We start from the raw sequence: 14,252 nt of genomic DNA, 5'->3' as shown, positions 1-14,252 counted from the left end.
GCAGTCGAAAAGAATATAATAATAATAAATTTTTATTTGTTTTAAATTTAAAAATTTTAATTAACAATAGGTGATTTAAAGAGCATAACCTTTTGATGTACTCTAGCTGTATTATAACTATTTTTTCTCCGTGCACAATTGTGGCAGTATGTACAACAAGTATAACGAGTCAACTCCTTGTCAATATAGCGATACACGATCGTTGGCCGGCGGTTAATAAAAAAAACTCCCGCGGCGGCAGAGGAGCTGGCAGCGCAGCAGCAGCGGATCGGCGCTTATCTGCTCTCATATAAACTAAAGTCGGCGGGAATAATTTCTCATTTGTAATTTGGCAGGCGGCGTGCGCGGATCGGAGAATTAGAACCCAGAGCATTAGCGATCGGGATCGGGAAATCACTTGCTTTGCTTTACAGTTGTTTTTGCCAGGGGAGCGAAGAAGAGAGACGCCAAAGTGTCACCCACTGTCTCCACATCTCTCTCCAACTCTCCATCTCCGTTTTCGTAATTGCGCGTGCGCCAAGTGCAAGGAATAAAGAAACCGACATAGAAATCGGGAAAATCGAAGAAAATCGGGGAAAAGCGAATAGTTAAGTGCGTGCGTGATCATACGATTTAAGGATCCGCCGTTGTGCTTTAACCCGTAACCGTGGCGAAGGAACTGGCCAACTTGTTGACACAGCAGAACAACAGTCCCGAGATGACTCAACAACCACAATGGGGCATAAACCTATCGAGGTGTAAGTGTTGCCAATAAAAAACAAAAAGAATCCTATCGGGTGTTAACTTATAAGGAAGTGCGGAATCCAGAATGTGGAATGTTCGGATCGTTGAACTGCGATGCGATCAAAGGGGCATTCTTAAGGCGGTTACGCAAATATTTCAGTGGTTAACCGACATTGACCGACAGCAATATAAAATCCTAAATGTATACTCGCTTGTGTATGCTGTATAATGCATAAATGAAAACAATGACAAAACGCTTTTGCCACTTCCGATTTTTTGTGTTTCGTGTCTCGCATTTCACGTTTGTTTGGGTTTTGTTTGTTGGTGCTTCTCATGTCTGCGGTCTCTTAATATTCCCGGCATGCGTCCCCATACATAATTGGTAAATATTTTGCATACGATTTGCATGTGAATCGGTGGGTTGGGCTATCAGCTAGAAGCTAGACGATAGAGAGGGTATCATCGCTTTTCGGTTCTCGAACTCAACTCCACGATTACGACCATTAAAACGTTAACAGTTATTATGGACTTGTAGAACCGTTTATGGCCCTCCCCATTTCCTCGCCCCATCTCGCTCTTTTCTTTTTTGGGCAAGGTCAATGCAATAAAGAATTCTGTCCCCTGAAATTTTTCGTCCGATTGGGCAACCATTTCTTCTGTAAGAGCTTTACCAAAATAATATGTTTAATATATATAAAGTCAAAACGCAAATATCACGTAAGCCTTAAAACGCGCATTTTACGGATAGAACAGTAGTTTTTCATTACGACCAATTTTAAAGACCAATACTAACTGATCTATATAAAATTTAATTTTTTATCTAAAGTAAAAGTTGATAAAAAGTGTAAGCTTACTCAATTAGCTAGCGGAAATAAATAAAATACATATGTAATGAACAGAGAACAGTTGTGTAAATTAAGGGGCTCATTTGAGCCCTTCGAACTCATTTTTTGTTCGCCTAATGAGCCGAAACTTTACAAGTTGGCCATAAATCAGCCGGTCGGCAGTCAGCATTACGCATTAGTTTTGAGTTATGATGATTTGATTATTTCTTGCGGGCACCGTAACCCTCGACTAATCGCCTTGTTCTATTGCCCCTCCGAGTTGCTCAAAGTCTCATTATCATATGGAAAGGGCCTCGCATAGGAAACCTATCTTGCATTCGTATGCAGCAATCGCACTTTACGGCCGGTCCGACCCTCTGCCCCCCCCCACCCATTGACATAATTTTCGCAAGACCGCAGAAATGCAAGCAAAAGAAATGGTGTTTATTCGTGCCGTCCTATCACTTGGACACTGCCGATTGCCGGACAAAGAGCCACAGACCCAGAAATGTCAACAGACTACAGACAGACAGAAGAAATTGTTTTTATTTTCTCATTACTGAACGGATATGAATGCATATGAGTGGACAGTGGTCCCGCAATCGACGTTTGTTAATCTCTTAGTACAGCTCTGACTAAATTACTTTACCTACAAATAATATTCATTTATCAAATTTCAAATTAAACCCGTTTTCTGTAATTTTTACCGCATATTAAACGATGAGATATTTGTTTAGGGTGAATAGTGCCAACATCCATATTTCAATATTTCATAGAAGAAAAGAAAACTGTAATTATATTATATAACAAAGTGAAGCTGTCTGAAATGGTTTGAGAGAAAAACCACAAAAAGTAATAAAACTAACTTTAATTATTTCACACATTTTAAAATAGTGCAATTGTATTATCTAGCTAATTAGAAAGTTTCTCTAGGGTTCAATTGAAATACTATAGTTTTATGAGTCATATATAATTAAAACTTGTGATTGTGGTATTCGTCAAATACTCGATAACAACATATATATATGATTATATCAAAGGTATACTTTTATGCTCAAGCTAATAGCTATATTTCTAAGAAATTAATCTGACAAATAGGTAATAATGATTAAATCTCATTGAAAAGTGAGTTTTCCTTCACCCAGAAAGGGGATTAAGTTTTCTTTTTATTAACGCGATAAGCTTGCGTTACTAAACTCTGATTAAATCTGAAAAGGCTTATCGTTTGAGATGGGTCCTAGCTCGAGAGCGGCCATATATTAACGCCACTAAGCGTGATTGGTCAGGTGAAATATTGCCATACTTGGCGGGCGGCGATATGATTAGCACCCATTTACATATATGGCCTTATCAACTTATCACATGGTAATCATATTAGGCGCATTGTTTTTTATGTGACACTCGTGGAGCGAGCTCGAATAAATTTTCTTGTCGAATTTCGTTAAGTAACCTGTCAAATATTGACATATTGTTAATTTTGCCAGCTCCGGCCACTGCTTTACTGCAATTTGCCAGCAGCAAAAGATTTATTAATGTTAATTTATAGGGAAAATAAACTTGTCAGTAAGTGACGTCGATGGGTTTTGCGAAACAGTCCCTCATAAAGAAAGGGAGATCCATTAAGAAGGCAAACATGTTTGTTTCACTTTTATAGGTGCGGGTGGTTGGATGGATTTGACGTAGGTGGAGTTGTGGCTAAATGTCAACAACAACAGCAGTCGGTGGCTGGTGATCTAATAATATTGTCATGAATTGGATTCTGATTGTGTTTACCCAAGAATCCGCGCTGTTTGCTCATTTCGAATGCAGAGATCCAGTCCGTATTATTAGCCCAGCGCTTTGCGTGCCGTTCTTGTTAGATCTTTTTTGGATGAAATGGGTCAATGTTAACCCAGCGTGTCCGAGAACTTGATCAATTCAACCTTCGAAATATCACCTTAGAAGTTTATTCCCCTTTAGCCCTATAAATGTATAAAACATAACATAATTGGCTCTGCCACCCGCCATTTTATGGTTTATGGTCATTGGTATCGGTTACCAATTTGAAACACTTGAGATTGCGCGAGCTGCACTCCAATTATTTATCGCAGATCTAGTACACTTGGCGTTATCTGGGCGTAATTCCGCTTAACAATTTGATTGTGGTATGGCGACCATATAAACTACGCCCGCTGATCGGTGCCTGGTGATTGATAGAGGGACTTGTGAGCCCAATTGCATAGCGCCGTTTATATAGCCCCTAATCTATTGGCCAGGGTGCTCACACTTAACTAAAACACGAGCCATAAACCTCACGAGACAGGAAGTTGGTACAAAGCGGGGATAGAATTGTTTGAATTCTTCAAATGCCATTCAGTTACTACGTTAACAATAAAATTATTTATTAATGAACTCCACGAATAAGAGCAAATAAATTTCCAATGAGATTAAGGTTCAAGAGGATTGCAAACAACCATATATCAGCAAATGGTTTATAAAATATTTATTTAATCATAATATTTAATCAACATACGTAAAGATTGTTATTTATTGAGTTTGAAATTATCCGTTGATTGGAATAATAACCATTATTCAATGGTTTGTTTATTTCATTTTGTTATTGATTTATTACAAGTATTAAAAGTTTACACTTTTACATATTCCCGTTTAGAGTTTTTATTTTGTGTACTAGAACTTTTGATTCATAGACTTCAAGAATTCAAATTTCAAATTTTTTTAGTATTCGATGAAAAAGCTTGTTTGTTTGAAAATTCAAACAGGCTAAAATTAATTAAAAACTGGTTTCAAAATAGGAGATCTGAAATCTCTTCTTAACAATAACATATGTGTTATCTATTTTAAATATCTATTCAAAATTTAAATTAATTTTGTTTTGTTGGAAGCTAAAATCTGCTGAATCGGCTATGTAAATGGTTTTGTTAAATCGCAATAAAGGGAAAATGCATAATCACTCGATTAGTAATTACTAATGTGATTTTACCAATAGCTTGAAGTGGTTTTGGCAATTACATTTTCCAGCCATTAAAAAAGAAATAAGGAAAAATTTAAGACTACTAAGCTGAAGGTGAACAACAATTTGTTTGTTTAATTAATTTTAAATAACAATTTAACTTTTTTAAGTAAAACTTATTAAAACTCAGTCCACTAAAAATAAAATTCGGTATAATTATTTAATAAACCCCTTTTTTTAAATATTCCAATCTTTTAAATTAAAACATTACCGTAATTGGTCCAGCAGCTTCGCTAATTGATATAGTGCCACAGCAATCAAATGCAATTTGAAGTTTATCAGCGCAAATTGATTTGTACCCAATTGGGCCACCCGTCAAACTATTTATTCGCACGCTAACCAAATTAAATAGGTAAATTGCTTAAACAATATGTGAGACGCAAATCCATTCCGCTCGTAAAATGCTTGACGCAGTGGCTGACAAATGTTGCCCAGCCAGTTAATTAATGCCCGAAAAGAAACCCACTGACGTCAATTCTGAACTCGATCTTCTCGCCCCCAGATTTCGTGATCCCGCAGCGAGTGATCCTGGCCATTATGGGCTTCTTGGCCATCCTAAATGCCTACACGATGCGCGTCTGTCTTTCGCAGGCCATCACGGTTCTGGTCGTAAAAAAGAATTCTACGGACGATGACTCTCAAGCTATTTGCGAACCGGATGACCTGGACTCGGGCAGCAGCGTAAGTATAGATTAATCCAGTTAATTTATAGACAGATTTAATAATCATTCCTTTAAAATCTATTAATGTCTGTAAGTTTTCTTTTATTCAATAAAAACCAATAAATATTTGTTTAAAATTATTTAAGAATTTGGTAATATGACTAATACATGACTTAAAAACTAATAAAAAATACATATGGTTTATTTCTTCCAGAGTGGTGGCCAATTCGAATGGTCAGAGGAGTTACAAGGCTTGATCCTGTCTTCCTTCTACATCGGTTACATTGTTACCCATATTCCCGGTGGCCTTCTGGCCGAAAAGTTCGGTGGTAAATGGACCCTGGGTCTCGGAATCCTTTCAACTGCCGTGTTCACCCTGCTGACGCCCCTGGCCATCGATAAAGGTGGCTCCGACTGGCTGATCGTTACCCGTGTTCTGATGGGTCTGGGCGAGGGTACCACCTTCCCCGCCCTGAGTGTCCTGCTGGCTGCCTGGGTTCCGGCCAACGAACGTGGAAAGCTTGGTGCTCTGGTGCTGGGTGGTGGTCAAGTGGGCACCATCATGGGAAACCTTTTGTCGGGAGTACTTATTGACGCCGTGGACGACTATTCAATTGTGTTCTACTTCTTCGGCGGCCTTGGTCTTATCTGGTTTGCCATCTTTGTAAGTTTGGCTTGCACTGCCAACGGAATAAATATCAGTTCATGCAACATGAAATCCCCTTTTGTAGGTCTTTCTCTGCTACAGCGACCCCACTTCGCATCCCTTCATCAAGCCCAGCGAGCGCGAATACCTGATCAAGGAGATCGGTACCATTAACCGCAACGAAGACCTGCCCCCCACCCCGTGGAAGGCCATCCTTACGAACCTGCCCATGTTTGCCTTGGTGGCCGCCCAGATTGGTCACGATTGGGGCTTCTACATCATGGTGACGGATCTGCCGAAGTACATGTCCGACGTGCTCCAGTTCTCGATCAAGGCCAACGGACTGTACTCCTCGCTGCCATACATCATGATGTGGATCGTGTCCGTGGGCAGTGGCTTTGTGGCCGACTGGATGATCCGCCGTGGAATAATGAGCACGACCAACACCCGAAAGATGATGACGGGTCTGGCCGCCTTCGGTCCGGCCATCTTCATGGTGGGCGCCTCCTACGCCGGCTGCGATCGAGTCCTCGTCGTGGTGCTCTTCACTATCTGCATGGGCCTAATGGGTGCCTACTACGCTGGCATGAAGCTGAGTCCCCTGGACATGAGTCCGAACTATGCCGGCACCTTGATGGCCATCACCAACGGAATTGGAGCAATCACTGGAGTGATAACGCCGTATCTGGTGGGCGTTATGACACCGAATGTGAGTATAAGTCGGCTTGCAGAAAAGGCTTTAGAAACAGAAATTTGATAATTTGTTGGTCTTAAAGTTAACAAAAATCTACCTTTAGGCATTTAAAGCTTATGCTTATACAGTTCTCTGATGTTTAAAAAACACAGAGAGCTGAAACAGTACTGAGCTAATATATTTCAGAACTTTTAGTCATCGCTCAATGAATCATTTATTAATTAAATTATATTTATGTATATATGAAAGAAAACAATTATTTTATACAATCAGCTCTCTTACAAATCTAAAATTGGTTTGAAACTGGGATTTCGAGTAATAAGTTAATTATAACAAATTAAATCACCTTAAACACACAATAATTAACTTATCCTTAAAGTAATAACTAGAACTGAATAATTAAACTCATTATTCATATATAGAATACAATTTTTTAAATTTAAAATTTAAGTAGCAATTTACTTATGTCGAATATGTCTACATGTGTTGACATAATAAATCAAGGTAAAGTTAACACTTACCGTCTTAGTCCTAATATGTCACAGTTAGAGGGAATTCCCTTAAGACATTTAAAGAGTTAAGTTTAGGACTTGAAATTTATTCATAATTGTTTTAGATTTTCAACTAACCCGTTTTTCTCTCATCTTTAGGCCTCGCTGCTGGAGTGGCGCCTCGTGTTCTGGGTGGCCTTTGGTGTGCTCTGCGTCACGGCCGTGGTCTACTGCATCTGGGCATCCGGAGAGGTGCAGCCTTTCAACAACGCACCCATTCAGCCGCGCACCGTGGACTTCGAGGCGCAGGAGCGCAAGCCCAATGCCAGGGGTGTGGAGAAGAGCTCTTAGAGGGGATCGCCAACGAAAGTGCCATATATACATTGTAATCTAGTTAAAATGCTGGCTAGGTGGATTCGTGAACCGGGAACGGGCGATCCATCGGGCATTGTCATACTGTATACGCCGTGGCTGCTGTTCATATTGCTAGTTTTATAGTATTCCCGATCTGGCCGATCCCTGGCACAGGTGCCAACTAACTAATTTAAGCGAATTTACTTACACTCCCGAACGTGCGCAGTGTACTTATTATGTGTATTCCTGTTTTATCTAGGATAACCCCTTTCCCCTTCCAACAGAACCCGTACCCGTACCCCCATTCGCCGCGCACGCCACGTACTCTCTTAATTATTATTTAGTATTTAAATGAAAAGCGATTTCACGTTTAAGATTTAGTGTACACAGAGCTCGTATTGCCGTATTTTAAATCAAATGATGAAATAATTTGTACATTTTAGATTGTTGATCAATGTGTAAAGTGAAACGTGTTTTTAACTGTTCCGTTAAGACATTACTGTTTTTATGACGTTAGTCAAATAAAGTGTATAAAGCAAATTAAAATAATATTCCCTGTTTTTATTGAATGTTGTACACAAACAAACTTTTGATGGAGACGTTTATCTTTTTAAAACCTTGTAGACCTCATTTTCATTCATGTATTGGGTAACTTTATTCTAAAATGGTTTCCCGAATTGATTCGGATAATATAAAGTAATGCAGAACATAATTTGTAAAAGTAAGAAACGACAAACCATCGATTTTAAAAGCAATGAAAGTTTCAGTTAAAGCAATCCAGGGAGATTCTTTAGATTCTTTTGTTAAATATTTATTTTTTATTTATATTATATTTCGACATTAAAATTTAATTGTTATGAGGATAACAATGAGTTGGAAACTCAATCTATGAGATATCCATTTCGATTATGTTATTATAGCAACAACACTAAGTAGGCTTGCAACGTTTGCTAAAATTTTCTAAATAGAAACGTGAACAAAATGCTGACCGTTGTTAAGCAGCAACTGAGCTTTATGTTTATTTGTAAGCCATATCCAGGAAATTTCGATGGTATCCGTGACAACTAGGTGATACCCAATCCATTTCCACAGATCTGGAGGTGAGACAGCGCCTGGTGCTCTGCTGCTTCACCTTCTTAGCCATCATCAATGCCTACACCATGCGGTTATGTCTGGACTTTTCGCTGAACCGGATCGTTTCGGAATGTGGAGTTGACAACGAGTACCGGAATTCCAAAGTGCCTCAGGTGCTTAGTCCAAAGGCTCTGCCCAATTGGCGTTTTGAACTGGCCATGAGTCTCAATCACACGGATAACCATTTAAGAAGAAGGCTAAAAGGCGGCAGGGAATCCGAAGATCAGGATCAGATGAGAGGAATCCAAAAGAAGCATTTTAAGAGCAGGGAAACAGTCATAGTAAATCCTCCTGTACAAGGGACTCCTCATGAAACGATCAGCTGCGCCGAGCTGTGGTCTCGTCAAACCCAATCCCTCGTGGTGATGGCCTTCTATGCCGGCTATGTGCTCACCCATGTCCCAGGTGGTCGTCTGGCGGAGCGATATGGCGGAAAGTGGGTCCTCGGGGTCGCCATCCTCTCGTCGGCGGTGCTGACTCTTCTAACCCCCGCCGCAGTTCGTCAGGGAGGTCCTTATGTCCTAGTAGGCGTCCGTCTCCTGGTCGGCCTCTGCGAGGGACCGTGCTTTCCGGCCGTGTGTGCCCTCCTGGCTCAGTGGGTTCCCGAACAAGAACGCGGAGTGCTTGCTAGCTGCGTCCTCAGTGGCGGTGAAATCGGGATAACTATGGTCCAGCTGGTCAGCGGACTGGTAATGGCGGAGCAGGACTGGCCGGTGATCTTCTACATGGTTGGCGGAGGTGCAGTGGTCTGGTTCTTAGGATTTGTGAGTTTATTAGGCCTTTTTATAGGGGTGTTACCGAAATCCCTCCCAACCAAATTTAAAAACAAGTTTCGCCGGACTAACTTATCATTCAGTTCATTATATCCAGTTTTCTCTAATCGGTTAAATCCTAATCCAAACTAAAATCGAATTCTAACGAATTTCTTTTATTATATCCTTGCAGAGGATATCATAATTTTGTTCAAATGTTTATAACGCAGAGAATGTCCCCTTCTATGTAAATATATATACATATTATTGATCTGGATGGCCAGGAAAGTTAAAGTCCGTATGTCTGATACAGTGCATCCAGCACCGGTCAGTTTAAAAGCTACGGACTTCAAACTTTCGCAGGCGACTTACATATTAACCAGATTATTTCAGTAGCTTCCATAGAAGTAATGTTTTCCTATTCCCTATTTTTGTCTTTTTTTAGATCCTTGTATGCTACAGTACGCCGGACCACTGTCCATTTATCCAAAGCGAAGAGCGGGATTATATAAGGTGCAATACCAGTGCCTCCCTAATGTTGGCCTCCAGCAGAGAAAGAGAAGTGAGGGAGCGGCCAGATGGAGGAGAAGCTGATGAAGGGGAATCCAGCAGAGAAATAGAAGCCGCAGAGGTCCCACCATCTACAGCAGCTCCATGGAGGAGCATGCTCACCAGCACTTCGCTTTGGGCACTTGTTTCCGCCTCCATGCATCAGGAATTCCAGCAGAAGTTGCCTCAGGAGCTGCAGAAACTCTTGGAGGAAGTCAATTCCCGTGGCAGCAGTCTGTGGGAAGATCTCCCCGCCACAATTGCGTTGATCGCTCCCCACATTGGCAATTGGGTGGCTGCGCTAACCACCGGAAGTCTTAGCGATCACCTTATCGCCCAGCAGATCCTCAGTCGCACCCAGTGTCGCCGCCTCATGTCCTGGCTGGTTGTTATTTGCGGATCCATGTACATACTGCAGATCAAGGAAAACGGAGCACAGATCTGGAGCGTTCTGGCCATGGGCGCCTACTATGCTGGCATCAAACTGCTTCCGCTGGATATGAGCCCGAACTATGCAGGCACTCTGATGGGCATTTCTAGCGGAGTGGGCGCCCTGCCTGCACTTTTAATGCCCTATCTGGAGCAGCTGGAGACGGATTACTCTCTGGTGAGCAGTGTGAGGGCCGCCCTGTGGGTAATCGGCGCCAGCTACATTTCCGGCGATGTGCAGGCATTTAACCAACCGGAACCGATGCGACAATAAGGACACTTGCTTGTTATTAGTTTAATCTTACGCTAAAACATAAGCTACGGGTTTTGTCTTACTGGATTCCTTAGGCAACAGATTCTAGATTACATATGTAGCATAATACATGACAATTTCTATGCTATAGCTAGGAGCATAAACGTAAACAAGCTTTATATATATATAAATAACAGGTATGGTCGATATTAACTTAATTAGAGTAGGTCTGCTGGTGATGGTCTAGCTAAATGCTCCGCTCTCGCTTCTTCGGTCTTTCAATTCCAAAACACGGGTTGCAAACTTTACACGACGCCCTGGGGCATTAAACCTGACTGTGCCATGGCTGAAACCGAGTTCATATCGATGCCCAGCTTCTTGGTAACATTGATCTGGGCCACCGCCGCGTTACGCAACGAGTAGACGTGCACGAGCTCTGCCTGGCTTTTGGCATAGAGCAGCGCCTTTTCGAATAGTTCCACGGCCCGCTTGAGCTGCGCGCGCTGCACCTCCACGGTTCCTAGTGTCTCGTACGCCAGTTCGCATTTGGGATCCACTTCGATCGCCTTGTTGAGCAACTGAACGGCTGCCTCAATGTCTCCGCGCCACTGCAACACCATGATAGCCTGGTGAACAATAAGGGCCGGATTCTTGGGCGCAAGCTTCATGGCTTTCTCGTAATACTGCTGCGCCTCGTTGTACTGCTGCTGGTCGGCCAGAACCTGAGCCATTAGGCTGTAGCACTCAACGCAGCTGGGGAACCGCTCGATGGCCTCAGCGAATGTGTGCATCACGCCCTCCAGTCGCCTCTGGTCGCCGGCCAAAAGCGACAGGCGGTACTCGGCATAGCACTTCTGGACGAGGGCGATGGCGTGGTTGGGCGCAATGCGCACCGCCTTGGCAAACTCGGTCAAAGCGGGTTCAATCTGTTCCAGCAGCAGAAGAATTTGGGCACGCTGGTGGTACACATCCGGGTTGTCTGGATTCAGCTTTTCCGCCTCGTCAAAGTCAGCCAAGCCCTTTTCGCGCTGGTCCAGCTGGATGTAGAGGGCAGCTCGCTTTATATATGCGTAGGCCCGCAGATTGGGATCAGCATCAGCTGTGAACAGTATAAGGAAAAAAAAGACATTTTGAAATCATTCCAAAACTATGTTAGATAGTTTAAATGATATGGTATTCTGGAGTTCTTAACTTAGCTACAAAAATGCTTTGGTACCACTCTTTATACTGCAAAAGAATTTAAAATCAAATGTAACTAATGTTAGGAATAAAGTTAGGAGTTAAGTTATTATCTAGGCAGAAAAAAGTCCACCGAAGAGTTATATTAAATGGCCAACAACAAAAAAAGAAAGTATTGAAAGAAGCCACACAAAAAAGATCTTGTCATTTCCTAAGATGGCATCCAAGTTATGTTTTATCAATTTAGACAGAATTCAAATTAAAATATAAATGTAAATTTAAAAACAAATTGATACAAAATAAAGAAGAGAAGATTCTAAATGACTATTGAAACAAAAAGTTATTTTTCTGGGAATAATAAATTGACAAGAGCATCATAAAAAAAATTTTTCCATTTCCTAAGATGGCATCAATTTTCACAGAATTCAAATTAAATATGAATTTAAAAGTAAAACAATAAATAAAAAGTAAAGAAGAGACGTTTATACTTTTTTATAGTCATTAAAAATGACTATTGAAACAAACATCTTTTTTTTCTGGTAATAATGAATTGAAAAGAGTCACACAAAAAATATCTTACCGTTTCCTAAGACGGCATCAAAGTCCTGCTGGCTCTCTAAATATGAGCCGCACAGGAGGTGGAAGGTGCCTCGCATGAGAAGAGCCTCAACTTTGTACTGCGCTTCGGCTTCGGAGGATTCAATCTCTTCAGTGCAGGCGGGAATGATGTCCTCAAACTTTTCCTCGAGGAAAGCGCGGTGGGCCCGCACAAAACCTTTTGCAAGTGCGTCCGACTCCGGGGCGGGTAGTTCCAAGGTCTGCAGCGGATCCGCGATGAAGGAGCGCATGTAGGTGTTCACGAAACAGGCGGACGGCACAACCGGCACCCTACTGCGCATACCCTTCTCGGCGTCCACACGCCCAGTCTCCTTAAGCACTCGGTCCGCGAACATGATGGTTTGATTGTTCTGGAACATCTCCAGGATGCAGGTAGCGGTGACATCGTCCAGGCACTCCACCATATCCTTGGTGGCCTCGTGAGCACGTGCACGTCGGTAGTATGCCTTGGCATAGCGCGGATTAAACTCCAGCGAGGCAGAGCAGTCCTCCTTGACCTTTGCCCACTTCTTAAGCATCTCGTAGGAGGCGGCGCGGTTCTGGTAGAAAATGGCCATGTCGGTGCGATGCTCCTTGGGGCACTTGTCGATGGCCTTGTCATAGAAGTTAATGGCTTCGTCGTACTTTCCATTCCGGTAGCAGTTGTTGCCCTCCGTCTTGTAGTTGTTGGCCTCCTTAAGCGGCGACAGCTTCTCGCCCAGCTCGGCGGACTTCTTCTTGCGCTCCAGCTCCTTGTCCGGTGCGGTGCCGTCCAGGGAGATGGGCTGCTTCTCGAACTTGGCCTTCGGCCGCTTCTTCTCCCCGTCCGCCTCCTTGGGGGCAGCGTTCCATCGCTTTACCGCATAGGTGCCCAGTCCGATGGCCAAAGGAGTTCCCAGGATAAGCGCCAGCTGCCACTTGTTTAGCTTCACAGAGCCAATGTTCAGAGTCATCGCCATCGTGCCGGACTCCCTGCGGTTGTGTGTCTTGTATGGACTGCAAGAAAAGAGTTTTGTCAATGCCGGTATCGCCACAAATTGTGTAATACTCCGCTAGCTTATCGCTCGGCGCCTTTTGAGCCCGCTAAACACCGGGCGGGGGGCACGTTTCTCCATCGCCTAACCCCAACCCCATTGATTTTTCGCACCCCAACCGACGGACAGCGGGCCCAGTGCATCCCGCGAACGGAACTTACACTTTTTTGAAACTTAACACTGCTGTGAATTTGGCAAATATGAAACGTTGTTTGGCCTACTTTCAGTTAGAACTTGAGAAACTTATATTCTATTGTACATTAGCCTGCTGAGTAGGGATGTCAAATATTTTTAAAATATCGTATCGCTGATATATTTTCCTTAAGAAAAATATTGATATGATATTTAATATATCGCCAAAAAATATCGATATATCAGATATTTTTGATATTTTTTTTCAGTTGAATTTCAAAATTTTAGCCGCTTAAATAAGCTAACAACAAGGAAACAAGACTTTTGCCCTAAAATTAAAGTAAAAGCACTAGAAAAATATAAAAAATGAAATACGTTTTGTTACATTTGTTATTTTATTAGTTTCATAAGTCTTTGCATATGGATTTTAAAAATACTCTTTCCGTTATGTGTCGGTCGGTCATGCGGCTGCTTTTGTCGCAGACAACGCACTTAATAGCCGACGCTAACCGCTCTGACGACACCACTACCCGGGGTAATTAGGTAGCTTAGTGCAACACTGGAAAGATTTGGTAAATTGTCTTTCTGGGAGTACCAGAATTCCACCAGATCGCTGTCCCAGTCGGTGTGAGGCATGCTTATGTACATGAGAGAAAGATATGCAAGTATCAAATAATATCGAAAAATAAACTATCGATATTTTGATATTTGGCTAAAAAAATATCACGATATAAATATTTTTTTTTTTCCAAAAAATATCGATATATTGATATTTTGATATATTTTTGA

General features: G+C 42.1%; 3 protein-coding genes across 3 annotated transcripts; 2 read left to right on the top strand and 1 right to left on the bottom strand.

The window, feature by feature from the left end:
* The first annotated feature begins 315 nt into the window (after window positions 1–315).
* LOC108043673 (putative inorganic phosphate cotransporter) lies at window positions 316–7,953 on the top strand. The gene is made up of 5 exons (XM_017122480.2): window positions 316–737; window positions 5,060–5,238; window positions 5,434–5,883; window positions 5,951–6,574; window positions 7,210–7,953. Exons 1-5 carry the CDS (start codon window positions 698–700, stop codon window positions 7,399–7,401), a joined length of 1,485 nt encoding a protein of 494 aa, XP_016977969.1. The 5' UTR covers window positions 316–697; the 3' UTR covers window positions 7,402–7,953.
* Window positions 7,954–8,349: 396 nt separating this feature from the next.
* Window positions 8,350–10,685, top strand: LOC108043624 (sialin). Its single transcript, XM_017122409.1, has 3 exons — window positions 8,350–8,428; window positions 8,497–9,302; window positions 9,736–10,685. The coding sequence occupies exons 1-3, from the start codon at window positions 8,386–8,388 to the stop codon at window positions 10,540–10,542; spliced, it is 1,656 nt and encodes a 551-aa protein (XP_016977898.1). The 5' UTR covers window positions 8,350–8,385; the 3' UTR covers window positions 10,543–10,685.
* On the bottom strand, window positions 10,549–13,648 carry LOC108043613 (mitochondrial import receptor subunit TOM70). The gene is made up of 3 exons (XM_017122398.2): window positions 13,493–13,648; window positions 12,281–13,293; window positions 10,549–11,620 (listed from the first exon to the last, which is right to left on the bottom strand). Exons 2-3 carry the CDS (start codon window positions 13,254–13,256, stop codon window positions 10,827–10,829), a joined length of 1,770 nt encoding a protein of 589 aa, XP_016977887.1. The 5' UTR covers window positions 13,257–13,293; window positions 13,493–13,648; the 3' UTR covers window positions 10,549–10,826.
* Between the last annotated feature and the right edge of the window lie 604 nt (window positions 13,649–14,252).

This window comes from Drosophila rhopaloa, unplaced genomic scaffold (genome assembly GCF_018152115.1).
Source record: "Drosophila rhopaloa isolate 14029-0021.01 unplaced genomic scaffold, ASM1815211v1 contig_2, whole genome shotgun sequence".
NCBI lineage: Eukaryota > Metazoa > Arthropoda > Insecta > Diptera > Drosophilidae > Drosophila > Drosophila rhopaloa.
This window is presented reverse-complemented; position numbering and strand designations above follow the sequence as displayed.